This window comes from Terrapene carolina, unplaced genomic scaffold (assembly GCF_002925995.2).
Source record: "Terrapene carolina triunguis isolate 2854851 unplaced genomic scaffold, T_m_triunguis-2.0 Scaffold374, whole genome shotgun sequence".
Lineage (NCBI taxonomy): Eukaryota > Metazoa > Chordata > Testudines > Emydidae > Terrapene > Terrapene triunguis.
The window spans coordinates 6,018,501-6,033,843 of record NW_020664725.1 but is presented as its reverse complement, the minus strand read 5'-3'; the positions used below and the strand labels follow the sequence as shown (position 1 = coordinate 6,033,843).

The window sequence follows — 15,343 nt, the reverse complement described above, 5'->3', positions numbered from 1 at the left end:
TAGGCGTCCTTGCTAGGTTCATTCCTCTCTGTTGCTACAGTGCTGTAGCAAACTTACACAAGCACTGTTTCTCTCCTTTCCAGCACTTCCAGGCAATGGTTAAATCTCTAGAGAAAGAGGCAGCCAGCGAAAAGCAGCAGCTTGTGGAGACTCACCTGGCTCGAGTGGAAGCTATGTTGAATGACCGCCGTCGGATTGCCTTGGAGAACTACTTGGCTGCCCTGCAAGCTGACCCACCACGAGTGAGTTGTGTTGGAGCATTTGAGAGTGACGTGAACAGTGACCACGTGGGCTGAGGTGGGGAAGACTGGAACGTGGGGGCATGGGTTAGCATGCTGTGAATGCAGACTCTTAAGAAGCTGTGCCAAATCATGGTAACTGGTACCAAAGACCTATCAGCAGAGCATCTAAACTCATGAAGTGCTCTGTTTACTGTCTAGAAAACTGCACTTAGTTCTCTCTGCAGTCGAACTGCAGGCATAGCTGTTTGTGTCCAATACACTTACCGTAAAAGGAGATTAGCTGAGAGATTAGAATAGATGTTCTGTCCAGTACTAAAACAGAGTAGATAATTTTAGATACACTGAAATATCTAATTGTTGGATGGGATCCTGTTTTGTGCCACCAATAGAATTTTAACTCTTAAATTCTGCAGCCCCACCGCATCCTCCAAGCCCTGAAGCGTTACGTCCGTGCCGAGAACAAGGACCGTCTGCACACTGTCCGCCATTATCAGCATGTCCTGGCAGTTGACCCAGAAAAGGCTGCACAGATGAAATCTCAGGTACAAAAGAATGTTTCTGTCAAGGGAACATTGTTACTCCAGGAGTGGTTCTTGGAGACTCTCTAGAAAAGCCTTTCACAGAATCTATCCCATCTCCAGCTAGTTAGCCAATTACCATGAATACCTTAGTAGCTTAATATCTTTGTGCACTGAAGAGGAACTCGCATTTCCCATTTTGAATGCATGCTGGCTGGTGCTAAAGATGCTCTCCTTACAGCTTTCCTTAGCACCTACCCGAATGTTAAATACTTCCTGTTCAGATAAGTACCCTGGAATAGTCTACAGTTTAGCCATGCATTATCCACAACATCTGGCCAGTTCAACTGTTAAGTAGTTTGTACAATATCTGCCCTTCAGCCCTTAGCTAACTTCTGTGGTTTTACATTCAAAAATTTGTTAGAGTAATGTTGAAGGCCCAACCAAGATCAGAACCCTATTGTGCTAGATCCTGTACATGCATATAGTAAAAGACTGTCCCTGCTCCAAAAAGTTTACACATGCTTAGATGAGACAAGGGGGGAGGAGAAACAGGCACAGAGAGAGAAACTGATGTGCCAGAGGTTTGGGATGGAACTGAAAATGGAACCCAGGCCTTGTGAGCCCCAGTCCTGTGCCCTAGCCACTGGACCATGCTGCTATTCCTCTGATGCTGTGTGAAACGCCCACACAAACGAAAGGGAACAGGCTGCATTGGGGAGACGGCGATACTGACTACGCAGTGTGCTGCCAAAGGCACAAAATAAAGAAACCAGTATCTTTCATTAGTGTCTCTAATAGTAACCTGAGGTTTTATTTTTAATAATGCAAGGCAAAATTTCAGAGAAGCGTGGGCTTTGGGAGTGAGACTAGGACTGGGGCTTACCCCTTATCTGGTTTCATAAACTTCAGGTTGATTTGAGTTGCTGGTGATGGACTCTGAACTTTTTGTCTTTAGATCTTTCTGCCTCAAACTGTTCCCTGTCTGTTGGTTTACACCAGAGGTGGGCAAACTCCGGCCTGTGGGCCCATTCTGCCTGGCCCCTGAGCTCCCAGCCAGGGAGGCTAGTCCCCAGCCCCTCCCTTGCTGTGTCTCCTCATCTCTCTCCCCCCCCCCCCCCCCCCCGCCTTCACCGCAATGCACCGCCCGCACTCTGGGCGGTGTGGCTGGATCGGGCGGGGGCGGGGGGGGGAAAGCGCCGCCCCCGCTGGGGGGGGGGGGGTGGGGGGGGGGGGGGGGGGGGGGGGGTTGATAAGGGGCAGCGGGTTCTGGGGGGCAGTCAGGGGACGGAGAGCCGGGGCAGTTGGATAAGCATGGGATTCTGGGGGTGGGGGGGTGTCAGGTGACAAGGAGCAGGGGGGGTTGGATGGGTTAGGGGGCAGGGGCCAGGCTGTTTGGGGAGGCACAGCCGTACAGTTTTGCAACCCCGATGTGGCCCTCGGGCCAAAAGTTTGCCCACCCCTGATTTACACACATTAGACAGGGTTCTAAAATAAATACTCAGGGACTGGGAGCTGTCTCCTAATGAAGAATATCCAGTACTCTCGTCAGAGACAGCCCAGTATATCAAATACACGCCCCCTGACTCCTTTGTTCTTGTGCTGCCAAAGCCCCACAGTGGGGTATGTGAACTGTAAGCTTAAGCTAAGACCTAAACAGCCCTTAATTCATTCTGAAGGCTTCAGTGTCAACAAATTGACATGTGAGGAATGTGGATGGTACAGTTCAATTTCAATTCGCTTTACTTTTCAATGCACTTTAAGCTTCTCAGTCGATTTGCTTGATTGACAGGTGGCCACATGTAAAATTAAATTGCTTTCATCCTAGTTTTTAAAGGTCAGATTCACTTCTGACTATAAAAGCAGGTCCATTCAACTCATTAATTTTCTTCAACATTTGGCAGTCCATATTAATGGTTTCTCTAGTCCACATGATCCCTGATCATTTAGCACCCTCTGTAGGTGAAGTTTGGAGTTACTGTTAAGTTTAACATGAGCTAATGGGGTGAATTGAGGCTATGTACAATGTGACCCAATTTTCAAATGATGGCAGTGAACTGCTGCATATAGGCCTGTGTATTGGGTTGAGAAGTGCATAAAATGCCCCATGTCATTGTTTGAAAATTGGGCTTACTGAGCAACATGTGCTGTCTCTGAACTTACACTTACTAATAGATCGATCTACTATGTGGGTGGTGAGGGGAGCCCAGAATTCCACTAGAACAAAGTTTAAACCATGGCAGTTTCGTGACTTGTAAAGCAGCAGCATGACCAAGACCCAGTTCTACCCAGAAGCTGTGTGTAGACTCAGTATTGTATTGCCAAAACCATGCTTTTTGTTTGGCTTGCAAACGTTCTCGCCATCCTTTGGGTCTGCACTCAGGTGCAGTCTGTTGGAACAGAGGCTCTTCCCTGTATACCTTAGCACACTTAGAGGTCTCCACTGCCAAAGAGAGACAGGGTTTTCAATTAACTTATTGTCTGCAGTTATAAGAACAAATATTTAATATTGACCATAGTTAATGTATATCAGAAGCATCAATTGGTATGCTTCTGGGGAAAAACTGATTGCAGCAGAGGCCAGGGAGGAATCCCACTTCCTACAGCAATGTGCATATGGCTTGTTTGTTGCTTTATGTGGAGGCTGCCTTCCTGTGAAGCATGGTATAAGCCAGTGCCAAAGTTGGGATATCTGACTTGATGGACCGGTGGACTCAGTCTGATCTCTTAGGGTAAATCCGGTGTGGTACTGTTTCTGTAAGATAATGATTCTACAGATGTATTACCTTCAGTGGCTCTTAAATTGGCCTTTTTGTGTTGTCAGGTGATGACACACCTCCATGTGATTGAGGAGAGGATGAATCAAAGCCTATCTCTGCTCTACAAGGTACCGTATGTGGCTGAAGAAATCCAGGATGAGATCGGTTAGTATCTCTCTATGCTGGTGTTGATACATTAGGACAGCCCTCCCCCCCACCCCCCTCCATGCCCCAAAATACCAAGCCCACATTTCTTAGGGCAAAGTGTGCCCCAGAAAGATCACTGTCTAAGAGATTCAAATCACCAGGGCCTGATGAAGTGCCTCCTAGAATACTTAAGGAGCTGACTGAGGAGATACGTGAGTCATTAGCAATTATCTTTGAAAAGTCATGGCAGACTGGAGACGTTCCAGAAGACTGGAAATGGGCAAATATAGTGCCCATCTATAAAAAGGAAAATAAGGACAACCCAGGGGATTACAGACCAGTCAGTTTAACTTCTGTACCCGGAAGGATAATGGAGGAAATAATTAAGCAATCAATTTGCAAACACCTAGAAGATAATGTGATAAGTAACAGTCAGCATGGATTTGTCAGGAACAAATCATGTCAAACCAACCTGATAGCTTTCTTTGACAGGGTAAAAAGCCTTGTGGATGGGGGGAAGCAGTAGATGTGGTATATCTTGACTTTAGTAAGGCTTTTGATACTGTCTCGCATGACCTTCTCATAAACTAGGGAAATACAACCAAGATGGAGCTACGATAAGGTGGGTGCATAACTGGTTGGAAAATCATTCCCAGAGAGTGGTTCACAAATGCTGGAAGGGCATAATGTGTGAGGTCCCGCAGGGATAGGTTCTGGGTCCAGTTCTGTTCAATATCTGCATCAATGATTTAGATAATGGCATAGAGAGTACCCTTAAAAGTTTGTAGACTATACCAAGCTGGGTGGGGGTGGCAAGTGCTTTGGAGGTTAGAATTAAAATTCAAAATGATCTGGACAAACTGGAGAAATGGTCTGAAATTCAATAAGGACAAATGCAAAGTACTGCACTTAGGAAGGAACAATCAGTTGCACACATGCAAACTGGGAAGTGACTGCCAAGGAAGGAGTACTGCGGAAAGGGATCTGGGGGTCATAGTGGATCCACAAGCTAAATACAAATCAACAGTGTAACGCTGTTGCAAAAAAAGCAAACATCATTCAGGGATGTATTAGCAGGAGTATTGTAAGCAAGACACAAGAAGTAATTCTTCTGCTCTACTCCATGCTGATTAGGCCTCAGCTGGAGTATTGTGTCCCATTCTGGGCGCCACATTTCAGGAAAGATGTGGACAAATTGGAGGAAGTCCAGAGAAGAGCAACAAAAATGATTAAAGGTCTAGAAAACATGACCTATGAGGGAAGATGGAAAAAATTGGGGTTTGTTTAGTCTGGAGAAGAAGACCGAGAGGGGACATAACAGTTCAAGTACATAAAAGGTTGTTACAAGGGGGAGGGAGAGCAATTGATTTTAACCTCTGAGGATAGGACAAAAAGCAATGGGCTTAAATTGTAGCAAGGGTGGTTTAAGTTGCACATTGGGAAAAACTTCCTAACTGTCAGGGTGGTTAAGCACTGGAATAACTTGCCTAGGGAGATTGTGGAATCTCCATCATTGGCGATTTTTAAGAGCAGGTTGGACAAACACCTGTCAGGGATGGTCTAGATAATACTTAGTCCTGCCATGGGTGCAGGGGACTGGACTAGATGACCTCTCGAGGTCCCTTCCAGTTCTGAGAGTCTATTCTCTAGTTCAACCACAAGTGATCTGGCTGATGCAGGCATTGAATGGTAAAAATTCTCTGGCTTATGCTATATAGGAGACCAGCTGTTGTAAAGGTCCCCCTTGGCTTTAAACTGTGAAGCTATAAAAGTCTACAAAAATTTTGCAATAACTCTCAAGTCTCCTTCCTTCCCTGCCCCTGGGTAAAAAGGAGATCAGTGAGTACAAGCCGATCCCTGCCCTATATCGGAGTGTCAGACTCTCTCTCATTTACCCCCACCATACGCTCCTTAGCTAAAACGTCTCTTGGTTCAGATTGTACCACCGCCTCTAGCCAGTGTCTTTATTGATAGCTCAGGGTGGTGATCCTCCTTCAGAGTTGACACAAGTCTTAAGTCTGACAACCCACAGGAAAACCAGCTTCCCTCACTGCCCCACAACTACATTTTAAAGGATCATGCACCCCTCCTTTTCCCCCAGCTGACTCAGTCTATCTGTACTCGATCCCTTTTATTCAAAGTCTACCACTCTTCCATAAGCACTCAGCTACTACACTGATGGGTACCAATATGAAAATCTAGGTAGACCTTGTGGGACAATTCTAATCTTAAGCAATGCAAGGTGTTGAAACAAAGGGGGACAAATTGGCATGGTCTAAAGAACAAACATTAGCTGACTGAGCTATAATCCTAGTTCTGGTGCGTTGTAGCTTCCTTCAGGACCAGCTGCATGCTGCTGCTACACAGCACATTACCAAAATAGCAGGAGTTTTCTATAGGGCAAGGAGGAAGCTATTGCCTTTCTAAAACCCTGGCCATACAGAAGATGATTCAAACATTCTTTGAGAGAGGCTAGGAAGTATTCAGGTTGGTTCAACTTAGTTTCCCATTGCAGACATTCATGCTGCAGCCTCTGCAAATTAGGGTCTCTGTGTGTCACAGTCCCTATAAAAGACTACCAGCTAGCACCACTGAATTCTGAGAGGAGCAAAAATTGTTGTTCTTGGAAGCAATGAGGAGTTCTAGCCACTGCATGCAGTATAGGAAACAGTTTCTTACTCCTCTCCCTGGCTGCTTGTTCACCCTTACAGATGAACTGCTTCAGGAGCAGCGTGCTGACATGGACCAGTTCACATCCTCCATCTCAGAGTCCCAGGTAGATGTCCGAGTCAGCTCTGAGGAAAGCGAAGAGATACCCCTCCAGGAGGGCAGACCCTTCCGTCCATTCCAGGTGAAGACCTTCCCAGCCTTGCCTGGAAATGAAGGTACGTAGAGCCAAAAGTGTGCATTGGTTTTAGGGAACCTGAACACGTTCAGCTTAAACTGACATCAGAGCCCATGCAATATATCCCCCTGTGACCTTTCAGGGCTGAAGCAATTGCCCCAGAAATGCAGAATTACCCATGAGAGCACTACTGTCAAAGCTGCCTGTATGATGTGAAACCTAAGCAGGGTCCTAAGCTGTCCATCTCATCAGAAGATGCCCTGCTGGTTTGGGACAGAGCCAGTGCAGCTAGTAATCTGCAATCCCTAATAGCCATCTTAGTTTGTCCTTCATTTCGATGCTGTTGGCCATCTCTGGAGTAATATTCATTTCCCTTTGCAGGGTGTGCAAATTTTTGCTTTTTTTGCTTGATTCTGGAATTCTTTCTCTAACCAAAATGCTCCAGTGTAACATTGAACTGTGTTGCCAAAAACTGCGGTAGAGCTATGGGGGATTCTTTTTAATCAAAGGGTGTTGACAGCTGGCATTTGTGTGGCTTTTTAATATTTTTTAAAATGCTTGACCAGACTAAGCTATAACAAAGCTGTAAAATAAAAGCTTTATCCAGGGTCCGTCAGAAATCACGCACAAGCCTTTTTTCCTTTCTCTCTTAATCTCCTTTTTCTGCTATTTTTGTTTTTGTTTTCCCTCCTGCTAGATCCTCAGCCGGATTTGTACCATCCAATGAAAAAAGGTTGGTTCTAAGCTGCTCCCTCAGTGTCTCCCATCACTCCCCTACCTTTACAGTGTTTGGTAGCTTCATTTTTAGTTTCACAATCTCACCTTCTTTTCACCTTCCTTCTCTGTGTGTAGATGACCAGGGCTGACTTAGCCATGCCCTGTTTTGCTAAAGAAACAGGTTAGTTTGACTGCATCAGTGACCTTTTGCCAGCCTATCGCAGGGATTCTAGGAATGCATAATTAATTACTTTGCCCCCCAAAGCAATTTAGGTTTAGCAGTCCCCATGGGAATTGTGTAGCAGTTTACACCATCTTATTTTGCAAAATGTTTAGCACTGGTTCAAAGAAATTTGACAGCACGGAAGGTAAATCCAAATACAGACTCTGTTTCGTGTACTGTAGTGTCTGTTCCTCCTATCTGGTGACAGCACTAAGACAGGAGTGAGCAACTCTGGAGAGAGGGTGAGGAATCACTCTGGCACTCAAACAATACCCAGCAGGGCATGTATCTAGTGGGACCTAGTACCATGCAGGCAAACGATTCATTCATCCATTCTGCTTTATAGTATCCTTTGCATCTTCTGTTTTTAACATCTAGAATTTCTTTGTACTGTGCTAGTTCTCACTGTTCATCTATTTCTGCTTATAGGTGTACCAACATTGCTAGCTCTTGCTTAATTCGTGTAGCAAAGGACTCTGGGCTGTAAGGGAGGTGGAGAACTGACACTAAACAAATTGCTTTAATTTGTTAAATACTATAGAATCCGACCTGGCTTGTCTACTAGTCTGTGTGTGCTTTCTCTAGGAGAAGGCAAATCTTGTAGTAAAGTTTGTGTATGAAGACCTTTGCTATTTAGTTTGTGCTCATGTAGCATGCTTGAAGTGATCCCATTTGCTTCAACCTGCTTTTGATTCTAAATTTGCTGCAAAATTTCCAAAGGGGAGAACTTTTTTTATAATTGTTTTTAGTAAACACACAAGTTACTGTTGTAGTCCAAAGGCTGGATGGCCTGCAACTCGATTCATTTTTGAATATTTGTTTTAACTGCAACTGAAGTGACCGCCATTCGTGGTCTGGAACAATTGGCAGCTGACTGACTGTGGACATTGTACTTTCACATTGATTTCAAGAAGCGAAGAACAGGCCAATCTTTTCCCGTTTAAGTAAATAGCAAAGCTCCCACTGACTTCAGTGGCAGAGGATCAGTCTCCCTCTTTCAGGATATTCCATAAAAAGCTGCTGTTTTCCAGGGATGTATATAATCTAACCAGCTGTATCTCTGAGCTCCAAGAAGCTGGGGCTATTTAACAGTGCACAGCACTATACCAAATGGCAACAGCACCTGAATTCCCAGCTTAGGGACTGCTATGTTGGCTCCTTAGAATTCGGCAGAGCAGCCACAGGCCGGGGTTGACCAGATGATTCTCTAGAAACACTTGTGGTTAGTCTCTCCAGAAACTCACAGCAACATGACCCACGTGTCCAGCCCTGGGAAGTGACAGGCGACTGTGGCTGTGCCTAGAATCTGAATGTCTCCAAAGAAGCATATGGGGAAAGGGATGCAATAAAACCCCAGCCGCTCCTTGCTGGAGGAGCTGGAGTGAGGCATTAGTTTCCTTGGCATTTTCAGGCAATAAAAGCTGTCATGGTGAACGCTTGCCCTGGAGCCAACTCTCTTTTCCTCCCCCTCAGAGAACTTGCAACAACTCCAGCAGCTAATATAATGCATTAGCCAGGCTGCAAGCTCAGCAATTGCAGAGAGGTGCATTCAGTTAATTAGAAGTATTAAGTGCTGTATGTAATATTTTCCCCACATGCCTCTCTCTGAAACTGGAGGCTCAGCTGAGTTTGGATTGCAGCCCCATTGTCCCCTTTGCTTTGTCATAGGTGTTGTGAAGGACACTCGTTTTGCATGCCCTGATATTTGATGCTTGCCATCTCCCAGGTTGTTAGCTGTAGACCTAAGTTGTGTTGCATCAGCCTTTTCTGTTGTTGATCTGATCTATTTATAAAAGCTCCAGATCAAACTGTTTATGCAGAGCAGCCTGTTGTTAATTGATGTTCTCCTCCTTTGCAGCCCACACTAGATTTCAGCCTAGTCATGGATGAGTGATATTCTGATACAAGGACTAGCTTATCATTTTCTCCTCCCTTTCTCTGGGATTGATCGCTTTGGGGCCTGTGCCAGTGATGGGACAACAGCTCATTACAGAGCTGTGCTGGGTGACCTTGCGACTCCTGTTCCTGAGGCACTTGCTGATGTGCTTGATCTTGACAGAGATGGTGCTGACCATGCTGTTGTGTAAAGTGCTCCCTGTGCACTGTTCACGGAGAGGAGGGTGTGTTCTGCCTTCCTGGAGTCATGGTCAGCGATGTTCTCCTCCGCTCCCTTTCTTTGTTGCCATAACAGTTTTTTATAGCAGAATAGTTGTGGTTTTACACTCCAACACCTTTTTGTGCATCCTCCCCACTCCAGTCACACCCACCACATTTGTCTTCATCAACCAGGAAACCCCCAAATCGTTTCACTGTAGCTTAGCACGAGCTCCCCCCCGCGAAACATAGCATGAAGAAGGGCTAGTAATTGGCAGCCTGCGCTCTGAATCTCACTAGCAGCGACAGCACTGCGGAGAGTAGGCAATCTTTCCTAGTTGCCACTAAGGTCTGATTGGTGTCTGCCTACATCTAACGTAATACTTAATGTTTTTGGTGTAGGTTCTGGCATGGCTGACCTGGATGGACTGATCGGGGCTGAAGAGAAAGTGATTAACAGCAAGAACAAAGTGGATGAGAATGTGGTAAGCCCTCTGCCTGTATTTTCTAAAGCACAACCTGACTTGGAGACTAATTAACATTAGTGGCTTATTTCCATGCCTTTTTCCTGCTCACGGAATATCAGTGTATTCATTATCCATATGGTGCAGGGGAGTTGCGGTTTTCTGACTAACATAGTTTCCTAATACTGTTTAGTGTTGCAAGTGTGGGAGGACAAGGGAAGGGGGAGATCCAGATCCCCAGTTGTAGAATGACTTGAAGTGTCTGGTTTAGAAATGGCTTCCCTAGATAGAAACCAGAGCTCTTTGATAGACAATGAAACCTGCTGAAGACCCACCTTTGTTAGGCAGCCGCCTGTCTTAAGACCACATCAAATGTACTGAGTGCTGTTCTGCTCCACCTCCACGATAAGGCCACATCTACTAAGCAGCTGATGGTTTTGGCGACCTTTTTCAGTGGTTTAACAGGCTTTGCTGTACATTAAAACTGAAAGATCGTTACAGTGACACAGTAGATACACTGTTTACCGTTAGGATTGGTTCTATCTTCAGTGGAATGAATGAGTTGAATTCTAGTTGCAGCCACCTGGGTAAAATCAACACGGGGGTTTGACTTCTAAATTCATTTTAAAGCCAGGAGGATAGATTTATGTAACACAGCTGATGTGCCCAAAGCAAATGCCTGCAGTTGAACAAAGGTCCTTGAGATATTCTCAGCTTGGCCTCAGTTAACTATTCCTGCATGTTGTGGCGCTGGCACAGTGACTATAAATGGCTGATGGCTATCCCCTTATGAGAGGGTGAGAAGATGGTGGGGATCTAGCAGAGTTGAGTGGCTGTTGACACAACAGAAGCACTCTGCTGCATTGTGCAGTAAAGGTCTCTTCTCCAACCGTGCGATCCTGTGCCTGTTGTTCCTGGCTTCTTGTATAAAATGCCTTCGTGACTGTTTTCAGGTAATTGATGAAACCCTTGATGTGAAGGAAATGATTTTCAATGCAGAGCGAGTCGGTGGACTGGTGGATGAGCCGGTATGTATGTGGCCACCCAAAAAAGGGAATAGCCGTTAGTGAATCCTAAAATCAATTTCAACGTCTGGTGTTTGTGTCTCCACTTACTCTGAGACGTCGCTAAAGTTTTGGGAATGGCGGAACCCTGCTGACAGCTTGCAGGGAGTGGCATTGCTCTGATTTATTCCCTAGAACTACAGTTCTAAGTAGCTACCAATAAAGAGGATGACACTGACTTGTTTAAAAATGCCTTGTGGGACCCATAAGCAGCGTGGGTCAGCATCTTGTGGGAAACCGTTTGAGTTAGATTCCCTTTTTACCAGGCAGGGAGATGTTAAATATTCAGGCTGCCAAGCATAATCACTCATGTCTCCATATCACAGATGGTTTAAGACCTTATTGGTGGCTACCTCCTAGGGTTGCATTTAAGTATCTCCTTTCCCACCCCCTCCTCTTTCTCTGCAGGATAATGAGAGTTCCCTTCGTGAGGACTTCAGTTTGAGCAGCAGCGCCCTCATTGGTCTCTTGGTGATCGCAGTTGCCATAGCCACAGTTATAGTCATCAGCTTGGTGATGCTAAGGAAGAGGCAGTATGGGAGCATCAGCCATGGGATTGTGGAGGTGAGACACAGCTTCTGCTATATTAACTGAGCAGGGTAACTGCTAGCATTGAGTTAGCTTGTGATGCTGACACCCCTTTGTGCAATATCCTCCGATTTAAGCATCTCCGCACCTACAGGGTTGTGGCTTATGTCTTAGCATGCAGGTATTTTTTCATTAGTGTGTCATGCTGGGATCTGCCACTTAACAGTTGTATTCACTAATCACCAAGAATTCAATTCAGTGTTCTTGTCTGTCTGAAGATGGGATTTGGCATTAAATGAGCTTTCAAGTCTAAATCTTGAGCAAGGGAATAAACAGGTCTGATCTATAGTAATTCACCCTCCACATAATGTAGCAGCTATTACAGTGCATGGAGCTGGGAAGCAGCAGCAACTTGATTTTATCCTAGCCATAATGGTGACTTAGCGTGGCTGCAGATGAGCTGCTTTACCTCTTTCCCCAGCATGCAAAATTCTGATCTGTTTCACATGGGCATGAGGGTCATATTTGTAACATGCTGTTTAAGTGACCTAAAGAAACATCCTTCTCTGTCCACTACTCAGTCTGGAGCAGAGGACAGGCAAGAGAAGGCCTTGGTAGCTAGGCAGCTTCTTCTGAAACAATGAAAACTGAATTTTTCAGCTACCGCACCACTTGTCAGGGAATAATAAACAAGCTGCTTCCAGTGGCTGATGGTATTTGTTACATCTTGCCACCTATAGTTCTAGCACCTTCCCAACAACCATAGTTGCAAAGAAGTTAGACCTGCAAATTGCTGTGGGGACTCCATTGACTTTGGTAACTGTCTGGTCTCTTTTAAGGTTGACCCAATGCTTACCCCTGAGGAGCGGCATCTGAACAAGATGCAGAACCATGGCTATGAGAACCCAACTTACAAATACCTGGAGCAGATGCAGATTTAAAGGATCGGAAAATGCAGCAGCCCTGACCAGCAAAGGGGCAGGGCAGGGAGGGCCAAAATGGTCCAGCGTTTTGGATCGACTACTGACCAACAGTTGCTTCAAGAGGACTTCATCTTACATTCAGAACTCCTGGATCATTAAGACTATAATTACTACTGTAGAGTTGCAATTTCCATTCTTTTAAATGGGTGAAGAAATGATAATATAACAATATATGATATATAAATCTTCTTAAATGGGAAAAATGGATCTATTGCAGATATTTGACTGAGATGTAGTTTTTCTTTTTTAAAAAATTAATCTGAAAATCCCAGTTCTGTTTTGTCGTCTGATACAAGCACTATATATATATAAATGGGAAATGTTGATTTTTATTTCCGATAGACCACTTGTATATTGAAGGTCATTTGTACCAGCCACATTGTATAAAGGAGACACTTGTGGCTCTTTGGTCATTTTGGCTTTTATATATAAAGCAGTATTCCTTTTTTTTTTTTTTAAAGTTAATTTTGCCAGAAGTTGCAAAGAGATTAAATAGGGTTAGGAGCTGTGAGAACATAATTAAGGGTGCAATTCAAAAAGATTAACAGCTTTATAAAAATCCCCTGCTGCCTGCCAGTGATCTGTGCACTTCTGTGGCATAGCGGTGTGGTTTCTAGGAATCTAGACTCCCTGGAGGCAAGGAGTTAAAAGGCTTCTAGCATCTTTGTTTATAGCCATTCTAGTGGAATGTTAGAACATGGTTGTTCTGGAGTCTGCACATTCCCCTTATCTTCTGAATTCAGTCTTGCTGTACAGTTGGAAGTCTTTGATATTGAATTTAAATCCCTCCTTCTGATCCTCTAACCAGCCTCCTTCAGTGCCCATCTGGCATTAGCAGTGCCCTGTTGCTACTACTTTGTAACTTTCTCCAGTCCAGCCTCCCCCCTACCACATGGTAAGTAGTCTCTAAATCGAGGTTTTGGAGCTCTGCATCTCTTTCTGATGAGGCTGGGCTGTTCTGGAGTTGTGTGCATGCTCAGAGAATGCCCAAGCTTTGCAATAATCAAGCATCTGGGGAGCTGAATAACATGGGATTTTACTTTAATTTAGGGGTGGGGGGGAGAGAGAGGAAATGGATACTGCCTATTTTACAAAAAACTGGATGCATAGACCCTGAGGAGAGCAATGGGGTGTTGTTCCATTCACCATCATGTCTTTGTAATGCTTGTATAGTTGATGTTAATGCTCATGGCTTTTTTTAAATCTGGAGGTTCTGGTAACCTGTGGTGTATTTTTTCTATTTTCCTGTGACTTTGTTTTTCCTTGCCCCCCCTTCCATGTCTCTTCCCACTATGCACAGATTTAACTTAACCTGCAAACTCCTTAATGTGGTCTGTGGGGAATGTACAAAGTTTAAACACATCAATAAACACTTTAACTTCCAGATCAATTCCTTTCTTTATTCATGGGCATTCAGGATCTTTTGTCTTTTCCCTCCTTGCCCTTGTCAAAGCCCAGGGTTGTTTTTCCCTTTTTTTTTTTGCACACCTACAACTCCAGTTCATAGTTAGTCCTTGAAGGAAAGGACTGCTGCTCACTGCTATTGAGGGGGAAGTATTCTCCCCCCACTCCTCCACCACAAAGAGCATCCACAGCACACTTGGCCCCTGCTAACCTTTGTGGAGGGAAGGGGACAAAAGCGATGTAAACCAACAGTGAGGACTACTCTCTAGCTGTCTATCTTCAGGCTGCAGCTGTCTAACAAACCAAGTGCTCCAATGTCTGAGCCATGGCTGCTGTTCATGTTCAGATTGGTTTCCAAAATGCATTCCAAGTTAGCTAGTTCTGAAATGCCAAATTCATTCCCTGGGTACAGGCTCATGCTGGCATGCTCCCTCAGAAGTGCCAGAACTACACTGTTCTTCAAGTGCTTGCTCGTGTCCATTCCATATTTGGTGTGTGTGCTTGCCACATGCACCGGTGCTGGAAGGTTTTTCCCTTAGTAGCATCTGTAGGGGACTGGCTCTGGCGCCCTAGGGAGTGGTGCCCACATGGCACAGAATAAGGGGCGCCACCAGCTCCTCCCCACCCCTCAGTTCCTTCTTGCCGCCAGTGATGGTGCTGGAACTTCTGCTGCTTTGGATAGCTTTCGCTTAGTTCAGTTTGTCTCACAAACGTTTCTTTGTAAAATAGTTTAGTATTTACCCTTAGTGTTAGTAGGTCCCGGATTGGACTCATGCCCTGTCCCTATGCTGCCCTTAGCTGTTTAAGGTGGCTAGAAGGACACACAAGCTACAAGTGTAGCATCTGTAAGTTGCTCAAACCCAGAATGAAAAAGGAGAGACATCCCTCTCTGGGCACTCCCGATGGAGTCTGCGCTGACTCCAGCACTGGAGCAGAGGTCTGACTTGGCCCTGAGCAGCGCTGCATCAGTACAGAGCGCCTTGCTGGTGCAGTCCACGAGCTGGCACTGATTCCCCTACCCCGCCCTGGCCAAGAAGCCCAAGAGGTCATGTCTCCAATGCCTCGGCACCAGTCCTGTGACCAATCAGTGGAACAGGGTCACCAGTCACCCGCCCGCTGTCACCTGTCGCTGAGACACAAATCCCCTTGATCGGGGAGATTTCACTGACAACTGGCCTGTTCCAACTCCTGGTCAGTACAGGTCAAGCAGTGTGTGAGGCATAGATCGCCGGTCTACTGCCGCAGATTGGCCAAACGCTGAAGATCCCCAGGGTCCCGCAGGAGAAACTCATCCTGATTGGACAGATTGGCGTCGAGGCACAGCGGCCAGCACCGTGGGGAGGAGGGCCACTGGG

General features: G+C 45.5%; 1 protein-coding gene across 3 annotated transcripts in view; it reads left to right on the top strand.

The window, feature by feature from the left end:
- The window catches only part of APLP2 (amyloid beta precursor like protein 2), a 72,564-nt gene extending 58,596 nt beyond the window's left edge, over window positions 1-13,968 (top strand). For 2 of the 3 annotated variants that reach the window (XM_026657985.2, XM_026657984.2), the window contains 8 exons: window positions 84-242; window positions 656-784; window positions 3,585-3,684; window positions 6,378-6,551; window positions 9,948-10,030; window positions 10,963-11,037; window positions 11,482-11,637; window positions 12,441-13,968. In XM_026657985.2, coding sequence (XP_026513770.1) covers window positions 84-242; window positions 656-784; window positions 3,585-3,684; window positions 6,378-6,551; window positions 9,948-10,030; window positions 10,963-11,037; window positions 11,482-11,637; window positions 12,441-12,542 — 978 coding nt within the window. In that variant the 3' untranslated portion in view covers window positions 12,543-13,968. Of the gene's footprint in view, window positions 1-83; window positions 243-655; window positions 785-3,584; window positions 3,685-6,377; window positions 6,552-7,208; window positions 7,245-9,947; window positions 10,031-10,962; window positions 11,038-11,481; window positions 11,638-12,440 lie in introns of all 3 variants that reach the window. The other variant, XM_026657986.1, reaches the window with a different exon arrangement.
- The last annotated feature ends 1,375 nt before the right edge of the window (window positions 13,969-15,343 follow it).